General features: G+C 38.2%; 1 protein-coding gene across 4 annotated transcripts in view; it reads left to right on the top strand.

Annotated features, from left to right (window-relative positions):
* Positions 1-26,430, top strand: part of LOC122561234 (uncharacterized) — a 297,608-nt gene that overhangs the window by 30,414 nt on the left and 240,764 nt on the right. For all 4 annotated transcript variants that reach the window (XM_087998832.1, XM_087998834.1, XM_087998833.1 and 1 more), the window contains 3 exons: positions 9,454-9,504; positions 15,043-15,177; positions 16,567-16,724. In XM_087998832.1, coding sequence (XP_087854958.1) covers positions 9,454-9,504; positions 15,043-15,177; positions 16,567-16,724 — 344 coding nt within the window. The remainder of the gene's footprint in view (positions 1-9,453; positions 9,505-15,042; positions 15,178-16,566; positions 16,725-26,430) is intronic.

The raw sequence follows: 26,430 nt of genomic DNA, 5'->3' as shown, positions 1-26,430 counted from the left end.
TCACCAGCTCCTGTGTCTATCCTGTTGAGCTGGGCATGTTTGTTAATTTGAATACCCTGGGTGACTGTCTCAGTCACTGGGGTGCATCCAGTGTGTTGCACTTATTTTCTGCCTGTCAAAGGAGGCTGGAAATCCTAGAAAACTGGGCCATGTCTGTCGTGACATAACCGAAATATACTCCCTAAGAATGAAAGAGAAACTGGCCCCTCACTCCTTTTTTTGGCCAACTGAAGAACATTTAGACTTTTTTGTGTAAGTAATATGAGGTGTAGGCTCTCTGATTAACATGTTTTTTTCCTCCTTTCATTTGGGGGATAAGACAGATCTTATTTATTGGCTTCTTAATAATTTAACAGGAGCTTAGCTCCTGTAGGATGAAGTTGTCCCACAAGTTTTTCTGCATCTGTGAGTTGCTGTTTAGTGTTTTGTGGGCTAGATCTTTCAAGAACTAGTAAAACCTGCCAAATGAGGGCAGGAATGCTCAAGTATCAGTTGAAACTGAAATGTTTTTGAGCTTGTGATCTTTTGAGGTGGGGGCACCCAAACTGCTTGCAGGTTGGCCAAGTGCCCAAATGAATTTTAAAGGGTTATTTACAAGGTAAAGGATCAAAGCAAGTGTTAAATAAAGTTAATCTCCAATTCAAACTTCTGACAGCAAGTCTTTTAAATTCTGACAGGTTTTGGAATCCGAATATTGAGCTATATTATCTTGTCACTTGAAATGTCTACATTTCTAAATGCCTCAATTATATTTTCACAGTCATGGTTCTGATGATATACCTGATGAATACTATTTAAATCTCAGTTGTGAATCTTTTATTAACAACACATAATAAGATGAAATTGTTCATGTGAAAAATGTGGATCAACATGTAAATTTCATGAAAATTGATGATTTTGTTTTCTTTAAATGTTATATTTTAATAAATGATGTATCAACACTTTAAAAATGCCCTTTTTTGCAACTGTATTGCACTAATTATGGAAAGGGTGGATTGAATAACATGTTAGAACTTAAGCAAAGTGACCTGTACTTGGTGAAGTACCCAGTCTCTGCTCTGTTCTTCTAGCTATGCTTAATCTTGCTGGCCCAATTCAGCATCTGGTTAATAGAGATGTCCAAGATTATGTTGATGGGCAAATCAACAGTGGTTATCATTCAAGGTCAAGAGAAGATGGATGGATGGGCTTTTGTTTCTGATGGGCTCGCTGGCATCTCTGTGATGTGAAAGCTACCTCACATTAATTAGCCTATGTTTAAATGTTATCCAAGTGCTGCAGCTAACAAAAGCTGCTTCATTATGGGAGAAACAAAGGAACAGGAGTAAGCCATTTAGCCCATCGAGCCAGTCCCAATATTCTAGATCATGGTTGATCATTTCCTGTATACCACTTTCTTGTACTACTATCTCTATTTCCCTTAATGACACCAGTTCCAGTATCAGTTTCTATCTGAAACCTGTTTATTGATTGAACTTCCACAGACCTTTGGAGTAGCGAGTACCAAAGATTCACCAACCATTCAGTGAAGAAATTCTTTCTCATCTCATCTTCAATGCCTTTTCTGTATTGTGAGATTTAACTCCCCTGATCCCAGCATCACCAGCTCGGGGAAACATCCTATTCACATCCACCCTGTCACATCCTGTAATAATTTTCTAAATTTCAATAAGGTCATTTCTCATTGTTCTAAACTCTGACTAAAGAAAGTCTGTATTGTCTAATCTGTCCTTGTAAAACAATACTGCCATCCGAGGGATTAATCTGGTGAACCGCTGTTGGACTCCCTCTGCGGCAAGTATATCCTTGCTTAGATAAGGAAATCAAAAATGTGTACAATACTCTAGGTGAGATCTCACCCAAGGTTCGAAACAACTGCAACAAGTTTTGCACTCCAATTTCCAAAAGATAAATGCCAGTATACTGTTTTTCTTTCTAATTACTTGCTGTACCTGCAAATTATCTTTTAATTACTCATGGCTAAGGACACCAGTTCCTTTTGCACGCTCATTTCCCAAGCTGTCATTGTAAGAAATATTATGTTTTTTTTCTGCAAAGTTAATAACTTCAGGTTTATTTACATTATATTCCATTTACCATGATCTATCCATTCACTGGGGCTGTTCAAGTCCTCTTGAACCCTCCTTGAATCTTTTTCACAACTTGACATTGAACTTTGTGGGTTTGCATCAGCAGATTTGGAAATATTTCAATTAATCCCCAAAGGACCAAGAGGATATACAAAGGAAAGTAACATTGTGGAAACATTAGTAAAGAGGTAATTCCTAAGCCAATGATGGATGTAAAATTATGAATGAAGGAGTTATTTGGGTGAGTCAGGAAAGCTTAAAATCATTGGGTAATATATTCCCAATGCATGAGTGACGTATGCAATGATGAGTCAGTTGGGAATATATGGCGAGATTGGCTAAAGGAGATTCTTGACATTGAGGAAAAATAGTCCAATTTTTCACCCAAAGTTTGAATGGCTAGACAAGACTCTTGCTAGTGAGTGGCAAAGGGTGTATTTTTTTTCATAAATTTACATTTCATTATTTCCTATTCTTGCCTGTTTACATCCAATTCACTATTCCTCCACGCAGCAGAGAGAAACTAGAAGACAACATTTCCTGACATGAATGTCACAGCCCGTACCTGACAGCTCAAGTTGCTGCTTGTTTCTCTGGGCCAGCATCCTGTCTAAATTTCTCAACATCAATGACTGCCTGCACCTCCAACCCACTGTTGGCATTGGACAAACACTATCCTCATCACATCATCGTTGTACATCTCCAACTCACTTGTAATACAGTTCACCACTTTACTACTACATTTTGGAGCTTTCATTCTAATGGTGATCCAAGCTGCGTTATGCATGGGGACAGGCACTCATCTCATGCATTGGAGTAGGTGCCCTCATTCAGAACTTACAGACTTACAGTACTTTGTCTTTCTTTGCCTTTTAGCACATTCACAGAATCAGTTGTGATAAGTTAAAAGGGTGGACAAGTTGCTATACAGCACAATGCTACGTAAATTGCACACTGACACCATGTGGCAGCAGTTTCTGTGGCAAACGCACTGCATGTTCTTCTATCAAATGGCCATGACCCAAACTTTCAGGGGAGTTGTAATCATTTAGGAAGTCTGACTGGAAAGGAACATTGTTTGACGTTGAGCAGCAAATGAATCCATTACCCATCTCTGCATCTGCTTTTTTTAAATACCCATAAGTGTTATCACACAAAACTGAAATGGCTTTTTTACCTCATCAACAAATCACTGTGGTACCTTTTCCTTCTATTAACCATCACCTGTGTTACTAATTGAATATATTTTACATGCAAAGTCTGTTAAGGGCAATGCAAATCATCAAAGATGAGGGAAAATGGGAAGGGGCTAAATCAGAATGAGGTTTGAAGGGGAGATAGAGCACTGTACTCTCTATGATGCTCATTTCTTTCTAAAGGAATCTACAGTATTGCCAGATGCCATGTGCACCCTCTCCAAGGACACCCATGCTTGATGATAGCTGTGGAAAAGGGTCAGAGAGTTGGCAGATATTATCCTCTCCACAGCTCACTTCCTGGACCTGTTTATAGCCAATTTGGCCAGGCCCAGGAGCAGACCCATGAGAAGATTTTCAGACTTGCCCACACCTTTCCACACTGGATGTCAAAGATCAGGGGTGTTGGGCTGAAGTGCAACATAAAGCACAACAAATTACTTTTCAAGTAACTAAAAAGAGGGTGCAATCACTAACAACCAATTTATACATGATTCACAGACTGCACATGGTGTCACAAGCTAGACAGGACTTAATTGACAACCAGTTTCAGTCGACCAGAATTGTGTGAAATGACCATTCATTGATCGTAAATATTTTGTTAGTTGAAATGCAAGTGAGCCTTGATAGTCTCAGGTACTAATGCAGATTTTTTGTTTGTTTTTTCTTCACTTTTGCTATTTGTTAATGAGGAGTAGCATTCTCAAGTATTTGAAGGCTTTTCAACATATGATACTCATACATTGCAATATTGCAAAGTATCATGCTTGCCTGACCATTAGATAAAGAATTACACTCTTCAGACAGGATTTATAAAATGGTATGGGACTGAGGACAGGTAACCTCAGTAGCTTGACAATGGCAATCAATCAGATAGATGATATAAGGTGAAAAAACCTTTATGAATATTGGATTTTATTTGCATTGAAGTGTCCTCTTTCCTTTCCTGCATGTATTGTGAAATCCCAGAAAGTTGCTGTAGTGGCTAATACTTCCAATGCTGGTGAGTGCACAATAGTATGAGAGCAGCGCCATAGACGTGTGGTGCATACGTAATGAGGAGAGCAGCAGCGAATTGTGTGAAATAACATACTAGAACTCATCAAATGAAACCCTCCATGATATTCCCTGAAATTGACTTTGACTTTGAGCCAATGTTTAGTAAGATTCTACTCAATAAAGTACCAAAGGAGACCATTTTATGCAACTGTTTGGGTTGGCTCCTTCTGATACTTTTTACGAAAGACCTTCAATCAATAACTCGGTTATCTGCCAATTAAAACTGAATAAATACAGTGAACCTATCAAAGATCTTGAACAATTCTTGTAAATTTCCCCTTTAATCTTCTTTCCTTTAAGAAAAATCATTCTAATTGCTCTCTCCTAAATTCCTATTAGCCAAATTGCTGATAGGTAAAATTTGATGCTGGTAAATGAGAAGCAACACATTTTGTAAAAATAGTTAGAACAGGCAGTAAGTACAGGCTTAATGGCGCAACTTTGAAAGGGTGCAGAAGCAGGCATTTCAAGGTTTATGAATCCAGGTCTTTGAAGACAATTCTCCTATTTCGTATTGGCACTCTTTCAAAAGCTTTCATATCCTTCCTAAAGTGTGATGTCCAAAATAGGGTACAAAATTCTAACTGAGGTCTAATTAGTCATTTATAAGTAATGAGCCGAACTTAATTGCTTTCTATGCTTCTGTTTATAGAATCAATGGTTCTTTCTATAATTTGTCCTTTTCAGACATTTGTAACACATTGGTATTGTCCCTATCTCTCAGCCACTCTCAACTGCCTCGGGTTTGTCCTTACATGCCTGAACAGGTTGAGTAAAGATAATTAATAGAGCCTTGTGGCAAAGTGTTAATGACCCTATCTCTGAGCCTGAAGACCCACCTGCTCTGGTCCGTATCAAAACATGTCTGAATAGGTTGATATAACAAAACCTAACTTCTCCTGCCATCAACAAAGATTGTTTTCATAAACATCCAAATATCTCTGTCCCTGCACCCCTTTCAAAGTTGTACCATTAAGCTTATAAAACTTATGTTGGTCCTCACCATTTTTACAAAATGCATTACTTCTCTTTTCTGTGCATTAAATTTCCAGCAGTCTGCCTATTTCATCACTCTATGTTTTCATGATCTGCTGCTATCATATGCACAGGAGTAGGCCATTTAGCCACACAAACCTTTTGTGCCTTTCAATTAGATCATGGTTAACTTGTGACCCAAATCTTGCCTTTGCTAATGTCCCTTTAAAAACTTTGGTTGCAGAAAATCTCTCCCTCTCCGTTGGCAACATTTACAATTGAAACTAGATCAATTGTTATTTGCATAGACTGTTTCAAGCTCTAAAGAGTTAAGTGTTGCAGAATTTAATGCTTGACAGACTTGGTTTTAATTTCTAGGCTGTGTACCCCCATCCCCATACACATTCCCATGCATACAGACAGAGACACACACACACATGCGTGTGCACACACACAATCTTTGACCTGGAAGTTTGTGTATTACAGTTTACACTGCATTTCTGAATTTTATTAATGTTGACTGGGAATATAAAATGTTTCTACTTAAACTTGCTTTCTAAAAAATGCAATGCTCCACAATTACAATGCTCCCATGTTTAAGTAAAAATTAAAGGAACTGTTGGGAGGGACAAAATCTCCCCTGTCATTACCCCCATTGCAAGGTAGTTAGTGTTGGAATTAGCATTGATACAATGAAAAACAAATGTATGTCAATAGTAAGGCTATAGCTCTTTATTTCTTGTTCTCTGATGGCAACCCAAACTGGGGAGTAAACACTTAGTACTATAGGGATGCAAGTAATATATCCCTGTTACTTATCTCCAATTCTATGGATATAAAGTATGTACCAGTATATTTTAAAAGATTTTAGTTCAACACAGAAGACATGGTTTGTTACACCTGAATATTTTGATATTTCCCTTGTTTCTCTCCGATGGCTTTTTCCTTCTGTGTAACTTCCCTTAACTGTGAAGATATACTGAAAAAGTCGAAGGTGCATTGTCTATAATTAGTCAATTATAATAGACCTGTCCTACCTGTCCGTCTTCCTTCCCACCTATCTGCTCCACCCTCCCCACCAACCTCTCACCATTACCCCCACCCTCCATCTACCTATCATACTCTCAGCCACCTTTCCTCCAGCCCCACCCCCCTCCCATTTATCACTCCCCTCCGAGGCTCCCAGCCTCATTCCTAATGAAGGGCTTTCGCCCGAAATGTAGATTTTCCTGCTCCTCGGATGCCTTCTGACCTGCTGTGCTTTCCAGCACCACACTCTAAACTATAATTAATCAAGAGTCTGTTGCACCTCACTAGGCTAGAGAATGAGTCCCACTATTCCAAGAATCAGAACCAAGTTTAAAGATCCGATAAAGTATGCAAAGTTCCCAATGTACCTGACATTCAAACCTATATTGTTAGAATACATGGACCAAATTTTTGTGCTGAACAAGAATCACTGTTTACTACAATTAGATTACAGGCAAACAGTTCTAAACCATCGGCATGGAATACTACTAATTGAAACTTTAATCCCCTTTGAAACGGCCCCTTACACACGCAGGCAGACAAACAGTCAAAGTAAAATAGATTATGGAACAGGGAAAAATAATTGGAAAAACAATCCATAGTCTTTGTTTCCAGGTACTGTTGTTGAGATTATCTTTATGACTCTTTAGCACTCAATGAATGATAAGACATGAGGAAACTCTGAGAAACAGTGGGATCTTAGGATGCTTGTCCACAGATCCCTGAAGGTGGCAGACAGTTAATAGGATCACAATTGAGATACTTGTCATTATCAGTCATGACAGTGTTTATCAGAGTGTGGATGTTATGTGAGACATGTACATAACTTTGGTTCAGGGACAGCTGGAGCCCTATATGCCATTCTGCTCACCACACTCTAGGAAAGATGTGATTGTCCTGGAGGGTTGAAGATGGGATTCACCAGGATGTTGCCAGGATGTTGGAGCATTTTAGTTATGAAGAGAGGCCGCATTGGCTTGGATTGTTTTCATTAGAGCAGAGAAGGTTGGTGGAGGACCTGTTTGAGGTGTATAAGGTCATAAGGGACATGGACAAAGTGGTGAGAAGGTAGCTGTTCCCCTTAGTTGGATGGTCAATAATGAGTGGTCAGGAGGTTGAGAGGAGATTTGAGGAAACATTTTTTCACCCAAAAAGTGATTGGAATCTAAAAGTCGATCTGGAATCTGAAAATGTGTTTGAGGCAGGAAGCCTCATAACCTTTAAAACGTATGTGGACGAGTACTTAAAATATCAGTGTTCAAGGCTATGTGTTCAAAGTTTGCAAGTGGATTTAATGTAGAAACATCGGTGCAGACTCAATGGCCAAAGGGCCTCTTCTGTGCTATATGCCTCGATAACCCTTCTGCTGTCCAGCATTTTGCTTCAGTCATCTTTCTCCATTTGCTTCCACCGTTTAGAGAGAAACACAAGGTGGCTCATTCTTTGTAAAATGTCTCTGATTTATTAGTTAAAAGTCATAGTTTTGTTCCTACAACAGTTGCCATAAGCTATGTTTCTCTGGTTTATGACTGAATTTTGACTGCAAAGAACAGACCACTTATGATCTGAGAAAGAAGTGAACAATTCTCGCTCTCTCTCTCTATCTCTATGTTCCCAACTTACCTGAGAAACCAATCACACATTTGCTGGCAGGCAAAAAAGGTCTCTGTCATAGATGACTGGTCACTAGTGTTAGACCAATCAACTTCTTATTGCCAGCAAAAGATACGTTTGAACACTCCTTCAGTTCCAGATTGTCTGCAACTCAAACTTCAGTTACTGTTTGTTCAAGCAATTGTTTATGATTCTTGCAATGGGTGTCATTGTTGTTGCTTCAAAACTGCAGCCATTCTTTCAAATGCTTTTTAAAATAAAATCTTTCTCATTTCAGTCCACAGTTGTTTAAAAAAAATTAAAAAGCACTGTTCTTACAAGTACTTGTAACAGGGCATTACAGTTGACATCTCTACTTCTTGTTGAGAAGCACTCTACTTAATATGTAAATAAAAGTTTAGAAAAATACATGCCAACTACACCAGTTTGAATGATATATAGGTTTGGAAGTACATTACAGCCTTTTGCCTTTATGGATTATGCTTCTTTGGATCCCCAATTACTTGAAACTGAAGTATTTGAATAGCTAGCATATTTATCTATTTGCACTTTGTGGATAACCGACATCATTATATGGTTTTTTGACTAAGCAGAGTTTGTTCTTTTTATATTCCAAAGAAGTACAAAAGATTTTTGTTATGGGAGCCTGGGTGGTAACAATGATTTTAAATGATATCCGTTCACTGTTGAAATGGTATTTCCATTGTATGTTCTCACAATTGGTAGAAGAAAAACCTTTTTCTCTGATTGTTTGTAAAGAGCTTCAATTAACTTTGTGTACACAATCTTAATATAGTTCCAATAGGTCTGATCTGTTGTATGAAAGATGCCTAGAAGTGTAATAATTTGTATTAGGTTGGCAATCTGACTTGAAACCGTGTATGGTAGTTGTCTTTAAAATGGAGATAACACAGAATAAAATATGGCTAAAAGGGTTGCTGCAGAGATCGATCTATTCCACCTTCTTACCACCATGTGGATGAGCTGGCAGGAAGTAGAAATAGTAGATGGTGCCCATTTTACTGCACTGTCCTTGAAAATCAAATCATTCACTTAACCTAAAAGGGAACTTGAGCTTCTACTGCCGAAATGCAAAATTGCCCTGTTATCAGATATTTGTGCAATTTTGGGGTTTTAATTATAAATATTTTGAGCAAACTTCTATTTAAGCTAACACTATTGATCTGTTAATATTCTGACTTTTTACAGTTAATAATTTTTTAAACTTAATAAGAAAATTTTGACTTGGCTTTTGAAATCCATGGACATTAATATCCAATGATTCTTACAGATGGAGAAAAACAATTACTAACAATTACACACTTTAGCAGAGAGGACCAGCAATTGTATTGCCTAATTCGTCACATACTATGCATTTCAAGAATTAAATTGGACATGTACATACGCAAATGTTTAATGAGTTAATGATAAAATCATTTATTAAAATTAATGCAAATCTTAATGCAAAATAATTTCTTCATTGTTTGCAGAAATGAAAAGACAGAGGAAGTTTGCACTGAATTGAATAATTTAAAAGAAATGCAAGTATAAATTTCTGTACTTAACTGTTTAATCAGTTTGGTAGGGAAGCTGGTCGATTTTTCGGAAGGACACAGTCAGTTCCACTATAACATGCCTTTTGTTAATGCAAATCGTCTGTAACATCATTGGTGAACAGGGAACGCTGTTTCTAAAATGTAAACTTATAAACTAAAATGTGTGTTGGCTATAACGTAATTAGGTTGCCAACACTTTGTGTCATTTGTATAATGCAATTTTTATGTAATGCAGGGTTGCACAGGAACACAACTATCATGTTATAGAAGAAATGACTGTACTTCAATTTATGAGCGTGGTGTTTGATAGGCAAGACAAGTCTTGATCAAAATGTCTCTTCACTGTTAAATGATCCCTTGTTACCTTCTCGTAAGGTGACAATTTGAACAGGTTTAGTCTTTTTTTAGTTTTGCTTTATCTTGCAAGCTGCTCTTCATGATGTATCCTCATTCAGCTGATGCAGCAGATCATTTTGAGTGTAAGTTTATACATGTCTTCCTAAATCAAAATCCAACATGATTTGATTTGAAACATTGCTCAGACTTAAACATAGTTGTGATCATGATTGGTTGATCAATTTTATGAAGAATAACAGTACAAAATAGAAACGTGATTGCCATTGCATTGTTTATACAACTGTATTCTAGTTATTTAAATATTTTATTACTTGGCGGCCAGTGGGAGTTAGGAATGTGTGGATTTTGCAATTTGGTGATAATTGCATATCTTTGCTCTTAACTACTGGAAAGGTAACAGATTAATAATAAATACTTCTCTATCTAATCTTTCTTTGACATTATTATTCTCATTGCGTTGCAGAGCTCATTAAAGTTGAAAATCAGTACTCATTTAACTTCTTTATTGCTCTTTTTGCAGTAAGCTTTTAGAACAATTCAACTGGCTAACCTGTCAACTACATAAAAGTAGTTTTCTTTTTTTGCCATGTTACCGAATGTGTTTATGTTCAGGTCATTTATGTCATATATTGTCAAATTCTGCAAAAGCTATAAAGTAAAATTCTTTAACTCAAATCATTATAGAGTTATTTCCTTTGTGATGATTCCACTTCAATAATGATCACATTTCACAATTCCCAGCATTATGATGTCAGGAAGATTAATTTCATTATATACTGTGTGTGCATTTCTAAGCGGGTTTGCTTCATTACATAATGAAGTATTTCCCTATGACGAGAATATGATGAATATGTTTCAATATGAAATGTGAGCTTGATAACCTGCAAAATTAAATGTTTCAAATTCCACAGTTATATAATTGTTGCCCTGTTCCCTTTGTAACTAGTAGCTGTTAACACTGTTCCACTCCATTATTGTATGTGTATTTGATTTTAAACAAAAAATTAGTGGATACAATATGAGAATGAGTAGAGTTATCATAAAATAACTGTGCTTACTATTTTTTTAATGTCGTAGAGATATTTGTGCAGTCTCCCTAAATGAAAATAATTTATGGATATAAAATTTCTTATGAGCTACCAGAACCAAAAATTAAGATGACCAGATACACTTGTAGTATGTCCTGACTGTGAAAATTACCTTCTTGGCTTTTTGCACATTAAGAACACATGAGCAGTTAAAATAAATTGTTATTATACATTAAAGTGCTTTCCATGTGTAGAATTGTTATAATTAATATTTTTGAAGACCTTATGCTTGACATATGCCAAATGAGGAGCACAATTTTGGATTATATGTTACCACAGATGAAGAAGGCTGGATCAGCATACCTCTCCTGCTGTAATCAGCTATCCTGCCTGGGTCAAGATATACTGGTAACATCATAACCATGTAGATGAAATGTAAACAGAGATCATACTTAACAGGATGGTTTCAGGGATGGGATGTGGACTCTAGCTACGAGTCTAGGTTGAAAGGCTGTGGGATATTCTTCATGTTGCAAAGGAGATCAAAGGTAAGTTTGATGGAAGCATATAACATTATGACAGGTTTAGATGAGGTAGCAAGGAAAAACTTCCTATTAGTCGATGGCAGAAGGATTAGTAAATAAAGATTTTGGGCAAGAAATGCAAGGGAGGATGTGAGGAGAAGAAATTTTAGACAGTGTGAGTGTTACTGATCTAGAACCTGCTGCCATAATGGTAGTGAAAGCAGAAGCAATATTTTCAAAAGTAAATCTGGTGGAGATGAAAAAAGTGAATTTGGATTACAGTGACCAAGCAAGGAAGTAGTACTGATTGGATTGCTCTGTGCAGATCAGAGTGGACTTGGTGAATTAATGGCCTCAACCTGTGCCACAAAAGACATGGGTGGAAATTTTCCAGCTCCCCCACCAGTCAGATGGGATATTGCCTGCAGCTTAACCGCTTGATTTACCTGTCACCTTTTTAAGAGGGGCAATACAGGTAATGGACAGCGTACCTGATTGAGTCTATTGCATCCCTTAATTGGCCACTTAATAGCCACTCAAATGTCTCATTCTGCCTGCCCAGTTTAAAACCACAATAGGGATATGCCCGGGCCAAATGTGTAGTGCATTTTACTGGGCAAGTTGATGTCATGCAAGAAGTGGTGAGGGACCTATTTTAGGTCAAAGTAATATTCCCTTTAACCTGGCCTCTTGAACCAGCACCCCACCCTATCTCCACCCCTTGTATGGGGAATATCCTGTGACTCTGACCTGCCTAAGAGATTGACTGCTCATTCCAAGCCTTGGCCTGATATTGGAGGCTACCTTAATTTGCTGTGCTGGACCTTTTAACCGAAGACTCTGTCCCTTGACTTGGCTGAGAATGGCTGGCAATTTTGGCAAGCTTCATGGCTTTGTGTTTGCACTAAACGGCATGGCATTACAACAGCACTGTGAGCCTAATAACCCTGTCAAATGGGACAAAGTGCAAAAAGGCAAGACAGGGATGCTGTGACCATTCCAGAGTGATTGAGCATTCTAATAGCGAGCAAAGAGCCTAGAAATCAGCCTGGTTCAGTCCATAGGCTGTGTGCCTGTCCCTATTTGCATAGTATCTTTGCTGCACCATTATGATGATAGCTGCCAGTGCAGCTCAAGATGTAGCATAAAGTGCAGAAGGGTACGGTAAGTGGATCAGCGATGTGCCGTTTGGGTTCCTGGAGGCTGCCACATGTTAGATGCCAATATTCATGGATGTGGGCTGCATGTGACCAGTATCCATAGAGCATGCCTTGAGATGTTGGTGCCTACTGTCCAACATGGATGCTCTTTGGAGCAAGCTGAAGTTGCCAGGTTCCTGGTCTGACTTATATGTAAATAATTCTTGATGTCAAGCATACTTGACACATTTGATAAGGTAGAAAGCTGAATATTAATTAGGTAAGTTGTGCCATTAATAAGGTGCTCAATAACCTATAATACCCTTTAATTGGCAACTTGTTACTGCCCACTGAAGAAACTCTCCTCACCACTCAGCAGATACATAAAAGTTACAGTGAGTTAAAATTGTTTAGGCCTCTATAGGAATTTCTGTCTGTCTCTTTGTTTCTAAAAGTCTTTTGCTTCATCTCTCTGTCACTGTCTCCATCTCTCTATCTCTGTCTGCCTGACTGTCCCTATCCCATTGACCAGCATATCAGAAGAAATATAGTATGCAGAATTCTTGTTGTTGAAAATCAGTCTTTTTCTTCTGTAAAATATACTGGCACTTTCCGAAGAAGTCTGGAGAACTTTCCTCAGAAAGTTTGAAGTTTAGAAGAGTGAAAGTCGCTCCTATTGAAACATCAAATTCTTTAGGGACTTGACAGGGTAGATGTGGAGAGGTTGTTACCACATGTGGGATAGTCCAAGCTCAGAGTAAACTCAGAGTAAGGGGTTGTCCATTTAAGACATTCAGAAAATTACAAACTCAGAAATTATTTGATCCCAGGCAGTTTGGACAAGACAAATTTAGTATATTTTTATAATCCGAACAAAGAATCTGAAAAATTTGAAACACTTTCTTGGGAAAACTGTGAGCTCCCACTGATGGCACTTTTGGTCTGCTACTCTAACTTGTTCAAGAGGAGAATCATTGAGAGAAGGCCACCTACTTTCAAGGCTTGGTTTCACTGGATGGATGAGGAGAGGAGAGGGGAGGAGCTTGTGTCATGATAAGCATGTCCATTCCTATAAGTCACCACTGCTTTGAACGTCCTTGGATTAACCCATTCCAATCAAGCAGATTGGAACCAACAGATGGTCAGGATATCAATGCAGTAGAATGTAGAACAGTTGCTATATGTCCTTTCTACTAGGTCCAATACCTATATAATTCTTTCTTAGAGGCCAGCAAAGTCCAACCCAAAGTTGTTTGATTCTACTTGATTCTGCCCTTCAGGAAACCTGGCAGGTATGAAAAAAACCATAGAACTGTAGATGCTGGAAATCTGAAACTGAAACAGAAATTGCTGGAAAAGCTCAGCAGCACCTGATGAGAGAAATCAGAGTTAACATTTTGGGTTCAGTGACTGTTCCTCAGAACCAAACAGGCATATCTAGGTAAGGCTTGCTGGATCCACTTGTCTCTTATACTTGTGTCTTATGCCTAGCCTGAACAATTAGGCAGAGCTCCCCCGCCAACCTCCAACCATGCATCCCCAGCTCACAGCAACACTCCCCATATGACATTACAATCCCCACTAAAGGCTTCCACTCACACAGAGAAGAAATCTGCAGTCCATTTTCTCCTGACAAACACTATTTATTGATGCGAAGGTTGGCAGTTAATGAGTCTGACATGGTATCGAAGTAAGGTCTGTTGGGGTATCAACCTGTAAAAGTATATGAAGGGGTTTAGAGTTTTATATGTGCAAATAATTGTTGATATGATATTTGAAACTAGTATCATGGAATATACTGCCAAGTAAGACACCTCCCTGCCCACCTTAACCAAGGTGCATTGTGTAGGGTTGGTAGGAAGACGGAAAATGTGTTGGTTCCCAAGAAGGGCAAGAAATGTACTTTATACAAATTGACTTGCTGTCTGCAGTTCTAAGGTCTTTGTCAGCTCATTTCAGATGACCTCAATGATTTCAGCATGCACATGTATTATTGTGTCTCTCACATTTAGATTGTCAGAGTCTCCAGCAAGGCTAAGAGATGTTTTTCACTAAGTTCTGTGTTCTTCTCCAGCTTGACATCATGCTGTCTTATCTAGCTGCTTGGTTTCGGTGCTCGTTCTGTATTATTTTTGAAACTTAGGATGAAAAGCTTGGAAAATCATGTGAAGAAAAAAAATCATATAAATGTGCCAAACACTGTTTCTTCCTGCACTGAAGTGTGAGTTACCTATTTAAAGTTAGCATTCCAGTTTCCACACATTCCAGCTAATTACACCTGTTTTACATGGCATGTATGCCAATGAGTACTGCATTCAATTGGCAGACTTTCTAACCCAGGAAATTATTGGCATATAACCTCTCCAAGCACCAGCAGGCTCATTTTATTTTTCACTGGCATTATAGCATCACGATTCATCATGTGGAAATAGCAAATGTGATAATATGCACAAATAATGCTCAATACCTTTTCAGTTTGTTGCAGAAGAAGCAAGACCAAATTGATTTGCAACTCAAAGTAGCTGAACTGAACAAGAGCAATGAAATGCTGGAAGATCACATTACTTTCCTCAATGACAAGATGCATGAAAAAACTGAGGAGACCAAAAGGTAAATAGAGATGGATATTCGTATTGCATTGTCATGTTCTCGACCGTATTAGAGCTCATATTATTGTTGCATGCTAATTTTATTTCCTGTTTTGTTAATTTTTTAACTTTGATGTTTTCTGTTATATGGAAGAGGCAACTAAATAGCTTCTTCCATGCGAGAAACCAATTGGCTAGACTGAAAGAGTTTCTGATTTTCTGATAATAATTGGTTTATTTCATGAATAATTCAAAAGTAGATACATTTGCAAAGAATGGATTTGAAATTATACACATGATAATGTCTTCAGTGTTAATTATTATTCTCATGTTGATTTTTTGATCATATTATGATGAAAATAAAATAACAGTAATTATTAAAGATATGTCAGTAATTTGACATTTTGTTAAAGTACAAAACTCCGAGTGGAAAAAAAAAGTCATTAATACTTTTGATCCGACTAGCCATAATTTATTGCATGTCACTAAATTATCATAATTCTTTTGCACTATAATTTATTTAGTCAACATCTAAAACCTTGTTATTTATACCTCATCCTTTCAGATTAAAAATGTATTTCTGTTTTAATGTGTGCTTACATTTTAGCAAATGTTCCATTTATTTCTGAATGTCTTTTTTGTGTTCAGACATTTAAAAAATGTAGTCTCTAATTAATTGCCACATTAGAATACATAACCTAAGTGCTGGTAAGTGAGTGGGATATGCAAGCCAATTTGCAAGTTCATCCATCTTATTACAAATTACCACATGCATTTGAGTTGTACCTTTAATTCGGATAAAATTTCACTAATAAATAATACATTAACCATTTTAAATCAGTTATGCCATCAGTGAAATGGTAGATGAACACAGAACTGAGGGAAGGCAATTCTCTAACTCTTTGTATTTAAATTAATTTTGACATTAGCTGCAGAGTAAAATAGGTAGGAAACAGAGATGCGTGTAAAAAAGGCAGACATTACCAAAGAAGGGACGAGTAGCAATAAAAAAAAGAGAATGAGAGAAATGCAGTGGAAGAAAATTAAGAAGTTTAAAGAGTAAGACACTAAGTGGACTATTGAGGCATAGTTAGATGAACTGGAATTTGAAGTGTGTGATTTGGGTGTGCTCATGTTTTTCTGGGATGTGATTTTTGGAACATATGAAATAGTTGTATTTTGAGAATAATCTTGTTTGGAATATAAGCAGTTTTATATAGTGAAAATAAATTCTTGAGAATACACACAAAATTCTAATGTATCCTGCACAGTAATTGTCTCTGAATGCTTAATTCCTAAGATTTTGGAAGATTAAAGAAGTAGGAATAAGGATAGGTTGTTTGTTTTTTCATGTGCCCTCTATCACTCAGTAAGATCGTGGCTAAAATCCGACCTCATTGTTATTTGTTAGGCTCCATCAGGACTATCAAGGTCTACAGGAGGAAATTGCAAAGCAAACCAGGTACTATGAAGGGACGATCACAGACTTGAGAGCAATGCTACAGACTATAAAGGCTCAAGTGGTTTCATTAAACCAGTATAAGAAGATCTATGAAGACCTTCAAGATGGTAAACTATGCATCCTAATCATCAACCCCACCCTGAAAATATTTTTTAACAAAGTGAAATTGTTAACTATTGTTTTACATTAGAAACATGAAGTTTGAGGCAATAAATAAAGCTTATGTAAAGTGTTTGGTGCAACAAGACCAAATATATGAGCAGGGAAGAGTATTGGATTACTTTTTGCTGGGTTGGCATTGCTGGCTTCCAGGTGTTCACCTTTTGATCTGGCTTCAGGCAAGAATTTCTGAAGAAGCTTTTGATGACTTTTCACATAATCTGTGGCAGATCTCATTGCATATACCCATTCAAAGAGTGCTTTATTGGTAAAGTGTAAATTAAATTTGTTTTCAGCTTTGCTAACTTTTACAACAGAAATAAAAATACAAATTGTTTATAGTCCTGCAATACACACAAAAACTGCACATTCAACATTGTTACCTATTAAGACTTTCATACAGTCGACACTTTTTAAAGTACTGTCCATTGTCATCAGTCCCTGAAGTCTTGTTCAGTGTAAAGATAATTTCACCTAATTAATTTTCAGTAATTTTCCAGACACTTAACTAAATATGATACTATTTTGTTCAGCAACTATTGTGACTTCACATTCCTCTCATTTAAAAATGAAAGAAATGCCTGTTTTCCTGTCATTAAATGAACTGATAAACTGCAGAAATTCACAGCTGTGAAATGAGTTGTGAGATATATCTTGTTCATAGCAAAATAGAGAAAACATTTCTGTAGTGATCCTTGAACATTTCCCAGACAGGTGAATGGAATAACTGTCAATGTTTGTTAATCTTGTGGTAGCATATGGATTCATTTATATTCCAATATTTACATCGAATAATTTGATGATGAAACCTTGCAAGTGTTGGCAAATGAAAGCTTTTTTCTGGTAGATGTGACAGCCCCTCAAAGTGTAAAGAAAATAATAAGTGGAGAAGTCCTTTTTTTCAGAATGGCATTAAAGTGGAAGACATAATGTTAGCTTGAAGGAAAGAAGTTGTTCCAGCATAGCTAATGATCTTTTAACAATTTATTAACTTTGCACTATTGTTCTGATATTTACAATTCATTGGAGAGAAATCAGTTAGGGGACATAAAAAGTCCTTTTCCTTCTCCCATTCTTTCTGCTATCCCATTTAATTGGGTGTATTAAACCAGTGAGTGGAAAATTATAACATTGTGACTGTTGGCAAAGGTGTGTAGAGAAAATGCTGTGTTGACATAAAGTAAGCATTTAGCAGGGAAATAGACAGGATTATTGAGAAGCTATGATATATATTCAAAGTCAGAAGTCACACGTCACCTGATGAAGGAGTAGCTCTCCAAAAGCTTGTGATTTCAAATCAACCTGTTGTACTATAATCTGGTGTCGGGGGATTTCTGAGTTTGTTCACCCCAATCCAGCACCAGCACATCCACATCATGATATATGGTACAATGGGAAAGCAATACTGCAGAGAGGAATTTCCAAAAGTGTAGTCATTGTAATATTCTCATGTTTTAAGTACTCTTCTATTTAAAGCCAAAACAAACACATGAAAGGAGAATAGCTGGTAACTTTAAGCATTTCACTGCATGACCCTTTGTGAGTAAGAATTCTGAAAGCATTTCAGCTGTTAAAATTATAACGGTGTATACAAGTACTATCATTTTAATTATACAAAAGTAAAATCATACATGTGTTGGAAATGTCAAAGTAAACTGAAATTGTTGAAATACTAAACAGAGTAAGGCAACATCTGTGGAGATGGAAAAAGTTAGCATTTTATCCTGAGATACTGCCTAACCTGTTGAACATTGCCAGAAATTTCTGTTTTATCATTTTAATATTTTCCACATTTTGTAAGCTATTACATTTCAACCCATCTGTGCACAATAGTCAAATAAGTCGTTGTCTATGTTAATGTTCTCTTTAGGTACCTAGAAGAATAAAAGACATAAAAGTTGAAACTTTTTATTTAGATTCCCTACAGTGTGGAAACAGGCCGTCCAGCCCAAGCAGTCTACACTGACCCATTTCCCTCTGACTAATTTGCCATGACCAATTCACCTGACCTGCACATCTTTGGACTGTGGGAGGAAACCAGAACACCCAGAAGAAACCCATGCAGATACAGGGAGAATGTGCAAACTCCACAGAGACAGTCACCTGAGGCTGGAATCGAACCTGGGACCATGGTGCTGTGAGGCAGCAGGGCTAACCACTGAGCCACTGTGCCAGTCCCATCTGCCCTAAACTTTCACAAGGATATCTCAATTCTGTAGTAAATCAGAACCTCTTATTTTTGTTAATTTATTCTCAGCAAATGAGGCGCTGGTAAGGGGAAGCGATGTCCTAGTGATATTATCACTAGTTTATTAATCCAGAGACCTAGGTAATGTCTGAGAGACCCAGATTCAAATCACATCATGGCAAATGGTGGAATTTGAATTTAAAAAAATCTGGGATTAAGAGTCTAATGATTGTGAAACTGTTGCTGACTGTCGGAAAAACCCATCTGGTTCATTAATATTCTTTAGAGAAGGAAATCTGCTATGCTACCTGGTCTGGCCTACATGCAACTCTAGACTCACAGCGATGTGGTTGATTTCAACTAGGCAGTTAGAGATAGTAATGAATACAGGCCTCACCAGTGATGACCATGTCCCATGAATGAAAAAAAAGCCAAGCATTTATTATCTATCCCTAGTTGCCTTGTGAAATACAATAATTTCACCTTTTGTAAATTCCTCCCCACACCATTTTCTCTGCAAACTAGCATCTTATTGAAACACTGGGAACGGTTCTATACAATTGCATGGCTAACCTTTTGTAGCCTAAATATAAATGGTTTACTCTGTTGTGCCCACTGCCTATGTAATGCCACTTGAATAGTATGAAATCTGTCCTTTTGTTGAACTTAGTAACACCAGGTCCGACAAGGAATAAAATACTAATAACCTAGCAGCAGGAAGAATGCCTTCTTTTTCCTTTTACCTGCCAATTCATAACTGTTTTTGGAGAGGTACAATTCACCTCAAATTCAGAGTTTAACAAAATGAATTACTGTCTCTTTATTTCATATCATTTTCACTCACATTCACGCTAAAATGAGCAAATGTCATATATTGATGTTTTAAGGAAATAGAGGACAATGGACTTTATTGACACAGTAATAATGTTGCAGCAAATGATATTAACATCAAAATTATTCAATATAATTAAAACTGCTTTACAGTACTGTAAGCATCAACAGGTACAGTGTTTGTACAATGCAAAACTGAAATCTGAAATCATGTCATTGGTTGTATCTGTTAAGATTTTAATTATAAAGTAGTATTTTCAGAATACTTGTGCTTAAATTCGTGAATGTGCTTTGTACTTCTTAATTATTTTGGGATGTATCATCAGTATTCAAATATTTTATGACCGAATGTACTTCTATGGACTGTAACATTATAACATCAACAGTTTTGCTATGTTTCAGAAATAACTAATTTTTCATAATAATAATTTAAACTCATAAGTTTCAGTGATATTATCTAAATTTGTTATAATGGTAGAATGATGCATGAGTATTTTGTAAATTGCATTCAAAATTGCCTGAATTTTCCTAGCTCCTGAATGATAAGAGCAAGAGTGAGAAAGACAGAAAAATTTGGCAGAAAATGAAATTTTCAACTTTCAGAGAAAAATGTCTGATTTTCATCTCAAAGTTTGAATGGTGAGACAAGAATCTCTTTAGTGAGCAGCGTAAGGCCGATTTGCATGTATTAATATCTCATTAGTACTTAATCTCATCTCGTTTATATGCAATTTGCTACTTTCCCACATAGTCGAGAGAAAAGAGATCGCAATAGTTCTTGACATGAAAGTCATAGATCTGACAACTCCAGCTTGCTTGCTCTTTAGGTCTCCAGCTGAGCTAGCAGTCCTCCACTCTCTGGACATATGCCATTGGCAGCAACTGCATGCATGCTCCACAGAGATTGACAGCAGTTCACCAAGTTATCATAAGATATTTCTGACATGCTTAAAATACAGTTCTCCTGTCAAGGAAAGTGTGTTGTCAGTGTTTCTCACTTCTCACAGCATCTTTCTATTTGTGTCAAAACTTACAGGCTCACAGTGTTTCTGTCTTGCCTTCTATTGCAGTGTAGTTACAAAATCAAGCAACCTGTCTTATTTGCTGGAAGTAATCAGTCAACAGGGCAGATTTGTGGCTGTGTAGTACAAAGCTAAGCCATGACAGTGGCAATATGTACCAGCAATTTATGCACCAAACACACTGTCATATGTGACAGCTGAATGGCCATGTCTCAAACTCTAAGTAAGGTTAAGTCCTGAGGACTGTTGTCAGTCCGGGATCATGAGCAAATTAAGTCAAAAGCATTGTCCAATATCAGTCTACTGGCTTGATTATAATCAGATTCATGGGTCTTTATCACTACAGTCTGGGTGGTCTTGAGGGTCTAGTATAACACTCTGGGATTGACAGTGAGTCAGTTGGGAGCTGCATACAAATTAGTCAGGTTCTGGTCGATCATCAGCCAGGACTGACTTTCCAAAGCAGTCAGGGTGCTGGGCTTAGTCTGTCCAAGGGATCTGTTCACTGAAAGTCAGAGAAGATTATTTGGGTCAGTCAATTGTAGGGATTGGTTTGCAGATAGGAAAATAATTATGAATGGGAGCAATTCAGCATATAATGGTGGGGTATGATAGTGGGTACTTAGGAAGCAGGGGAGGTGTCGTCATTAACAGTCACCACGAGACAGGCTTTGATGCAGGGATCATATATAAAGACATTTGATATAACTGGGGGTCATGGGGAAAAAGTGGAAAGGTGAGTAGCTAATTAAACAGGTTGGGTAGGAACATGGGAAAGATTAATGAAATAGAATTGTAGGACAGAGCAGAAAGAAACACGAAGGTTTTGTAGATCATTGCTAATTGTGCCTATGACTCAGTTTGTGGAGCGCTACCCATGTTCTCTTTCATCCTCATCCAAATCGGAAGTGTACAATCAACATGGAAAATGACTGTGACTGTATCCAGAATGGGCAGAGTAAGTGTTTTCTATTTACTCTGTAAGATCAGACATTTGTGTGATGTGAAGCCTTTCAAAGGGAGATAATGCAATAATGTTAAACAGACGATCACAACAAAATTTAAAGATTAGATTAGATTACTTACAGTGTGGAAACAGGCCCTTTGGCCCAACAAGTCCACACCGACCCGCCGAAGCGTAACCCACCCATACCCCTACATTTACCCCTTTTACCTAACACTATGGGCAATTTAGCATGGCCAATTCACCTGACTTGCACATCTTTGTGACTGTGGGAGGAAACCGGAGCCCCCGGAGGAAACCCACGCAGACACGGGGAGAACGTGCAAACTCCACACAGTCAGTCGTCTGAGTCGGGAATTGAACCCGGGTCTCTGGCGCTGCGAGGCAGCAGTGCTAACCACTGTGCCACCGTGCTGCCCAAGATATTTATTATCACACAATTTTGAATGTGGATCTCATTCATTGACCGATTATGTCTTGGCCACAGGAACCTTAACCATATCAAACAACATTACAAGTTTTGTCAGGTTAGCTGTAACGATTCACCCAAATTGCAGAAGTCACAATCACCTTCCAATGTCTCATAGCTTGCACAAGGTACAAGAGGTGCTCACTGCCTTGGACTGTAAGATCATAGAATCATAGAATTTTACAGCACAGAAGGAGGCCGTTTGATCCATCGTGTCTGTACATGGCTTCCAGCTGGTCCTATTCTCCAGCCCTATCTCCATAGTTCTCTATACTAATTACTGTCAAGTATATATCCAGCTCTCTTTGAAATCTTGTATGGAATCCACCTCCACCACTCACCGAGGCCACACGTTCTAAATCCTAACAACTCTGGAGTTAAGAAGTTTCTCCTTATGTTACTCCTAACTCATTTGCTGACAATTTTGAAATTGTGACCCACTAGTTACAGATGTAGGTAAATGGAAAAAAAATTCTTCTTTACCCAGTCAAAATTGTTCATAATTTTAAACACTGCAATAAGATCATCTCTTAATCTTCTCTGCTCCAAGGAAAATCAGCCCATTTCTCTTATCATCCCTTGTATCTAAAATCCCTCATCCCTGATATCATTATAGGAAATCTCTTATGAACTCTGTACAAGGCTGTAATATCCTTCTTTAAATAAGGTGCCTAGAACTGAACACAAGACAAAACGTCCACGTCATTATCCAAGAAAGGCAGCACTGGATACATGATAATATGGTTTTTTTCCAGGGGGGGTGGGAGGGGGAGTGGGGAGAAGTTCTCATTCTTACTATTACCACATGTACAATCTCCAACTGTAAAGTATGCCAAAGAGCTTCAGCAGCTACATCTGACTCTGGTCAACTGAGCAAAGTCTATGTAGAAGCATAAAAATTGCCCTCATTGAAGGGCCTCATCTTCCAAGGAATACCATGCAGATCAGAAAGGAGCAATGGCACTACACTTTGTTTGCAGATGGCAGTCAGACTGCCATTCCATGATGTCCAACAAGTCTGATATAGAACACCTTCTTCCAGGAAAGCCATAAGATGTCTCCCCCACATCACTTTTCCATGCAGGGCATATCTGAGAGTCTGTTGCAGTGCTGCGCAGTTGGAGGATGCTGCTTAACCTTTAGATTCTTGGTTTCAGACAGATGTAAGATTTACCATGGCTATATAATAATGAAGATCCTTGATAGGTGCAGCATTGTGTGGAGTAAGAATATGAGGATTTCTTCAGAAATGGCAGCACCTTCAGCATCAGCATGCAGGCAAGGCGTCTTTGTGAACCTCTCTCATTAGAGTGCCTGCATTCCCTGTATAATCCCAATTCAAGTGCAGTTTAATAGTTTGATCTTTTAATGCTTTCCTGTTGTCTAATAAAAATTTAAGGTCGTGAATTGGTGAGAGCCTTTACAACATCTGATGCTCCTTCATTCAATCATGACAAAGTTTCATACTAGTGTGAAATCATCCTCTGAAGATTTCTGTCAATCCTCATTTCATGCGTTCCCCTCTTTGATGCCTTAGTAGTAAAGGACACAGCATGCTGCAGTGAGCAGGCATACATATTGTGTGGCTATATTGTATGGCCCTGCCAGAGAGCTACGAGCATTGAACCTCATCTTTGGGAGGTTTGTGTCTGTTTCACTGGTGGAATTAAAGACAACATTTTATTTTCAGTCTGTATCAGTCTAAGGGTTTTCTAAAGGTGTCATCAGCATGCATGGAGGGTAGCCCTTGTCTGCCAGCAGGCATTCCTGTATAGTGCCAGGACCTAGGAAGGATGCAGAAACGTGTGAGCTCTCCAGTATATACACAGCAGGTCACCAATGTATTTTAAAACTAGAAGCCTTTTCTGTTGACAAACTTGCTGTCATGGATCTGCGATTTCAAAGCAAAGTGTGTGCAATCTATAGCACCCTACATGTGAGGGAAGCCAGGGATGGTGGAGAAAACCACAATGAGGTTGCTTGACTTCCTCATCACTGAAAAATGATATAAGTAGGTGTAATCTGGAAAAGTTGACATCAGTGTCACCTCAGATGCATTTGCTGATGGCAGCTTTAGAAAACTCTTAGACTGATACAGACTGAAAATAAAATGTCCATAATTCCACCAGTGAAACAGACATAAACTTCCCAAAGATGAGATTTTGATGCTTGTACTCTGGCAGGGCCATGCAATATAGCTACAATATGTGGTCAAGAATTAGGAGATGCATACCTGAAAATGAGCCACTGGCAGAAAACTCAAGGGAACTGTAATCTTGATAGCAACTGGGATGAAATGGCCATCCAGTTCTCATGAGTTGAAGTCCTGCTCCAGCAGATGATTATGTCCCAAGTTTACACCCTGAACCCAGGGATTTGCAAATTACCATGCCCTTGTTTGCCATACATGCTCCTAATGTGTTTGGCAGAGTGATTGGAACTTCTGAAAATCCCTCCTCCTCCAGGAGCACCCTGTCCCTTCCTTTGCTTAATGGGTTCCTGTCCTTCTGTCTTGATGTCTCCCTTTTCATTAAAATCATTCCCTCAGGAACCTAGTCAAGTGCATTCTCAGACTTGAACCTCCCAGGGCTTCATGAGCCACCCACATGATAAGTTCTCTGACCATTATTGCTCAAACCCCAAGGACTGACCTGAGCCCAATGCCCCAAAACTTGACAGAACATTCCTCAGTGAGCCGGACACTGCCCCCAAACTCATGTCTCCACACCAAATTGACTGGCCCATAATCCCGGGACTAACTGCAATTAACCTCCAGGACTATCTGTTGCCAAATCTCTGGGCTGCAAGGACACCGATCTCCAGACTTGAGTAGGATGAAGCACCTGACTGACCGTGATCAAACTCCTTTTCCAGCATGAAGTTGGTTGAGCTCCTTAACTGACTGTAGATCCCTTTTCCCTGAGTAAGGACTGGTCCCTTGACTTTCAGACAAGCCCATTTGGTTGAAGCACATACACTGTGTTTGCCATGTAAGCTACTGGAACATGTGTAGGTGTGACATTGATGTAGCCTTGTGTTGTACAGCAACATGTCCACCCACATTACTGCTCACTGTTCTGAACCGTAACTTGTTGCCAGCCTCTCCTACGCTAAAAGGTAAAGCAAGTCATGGTGGCTTACACTTATAACTTAACGTTGAAGAGGCTATACACTTAAAAGCAATGCAATCCCAGAGAGTCTGACAGCTCTAACTTCATGCTGAAAATCCTAGGCCCTAAAAAAATGTAACAAAGAGATGGGCTGCTTCCAAATAAGTGTAAAGTGAATGAGCACCAACAAAATAAACTAAGAGACATGCTTAGATGTTAGATTAATGATATGCACATGTGTCCCTGTACAAAGCAATCTGGCAAAAATATACAATTCATAGATGTTCCTGAGCTCCCAAGTGAAAATCTGAAGTAGTGTGAGAGTTGGTCCAAATGTGAGCATGATGACTTGATGAGGCTTGTGGTTTGCTGATGTTGACTTGTGTGAATGAACAGTGGAAGGGGCTGATGTCCATAGAGGATGCAGGGAGGTTGCGATGAAGGCACAAAGAAGCAAGCAGCAAGGTGCTGCCTGACTTTCATGTTAGGAATTGGCACTATCTTGGGAAAGAAGATGAGAATTAGTAGCTGCATGGAAAAGTGACGAGTTGGGCCAAAACTGAGATACTGTTTGGAAAAAAGATAACCGCCACTCATTCGCGAGGTTCTGAACTTGCTGTTTAAATCTTAAGGGGAAAATTGGAAATGTTTTCTTATTGCCAAGATTATTTTATTGTTGATATATTTTCTTACATTTCCTGCCTTTACCTATTCTGCTCAGGGAGCAGAAGAGTACATTTCAATTTTTAACCACCATTCTACCAGATAAAGTATTTGAAATGATACTTACTATTTCATAAAAAGTTTTCCTTCCTTTTCCATCTTGTTGGTTATCTTCTATCTGTGCCCCCAGTTACTGACCCCTTTCAGTTGTTTTCCATTTAATTACTCCGTGTAAGCTTTTCATGATTTCAAACATCTCTATCAGATCAACTCTTAATATAGAGATAGCTAAGAGGAATAAACTATGTTTCTTTAGTTTATTCATGTAACTATTTCCCTCATCCATGGAACTACCTAAGTGCGTATGCACTGTATTTTCTCGAAATCCTTGACATTTCTTCCTAAAG

This window comes from Chiloscyllium plagiosum, unplaced genomic scaffold (assembly GCF_037043375.1).
Source record: "Chiloscyllium plagiosum isolate Xiang-an unplaced genomic scaffold, Cpla_swu_hap1 HiC_scaffold_22, whole genome shotgun sequence".
Lineage (NCBI taxonomy): Eukaryota > Metazoa > Chordata > Chondrichthyes > Orectolobiformes > Hemiscylliidae > Chiloscyllium > Chiloscyllium plagiosum.
The sequence above is the reverse complement of the archived record's forward strand: the minus strand, read 5'-3'. Positions and strand labels throughout refer to the sequence as shown.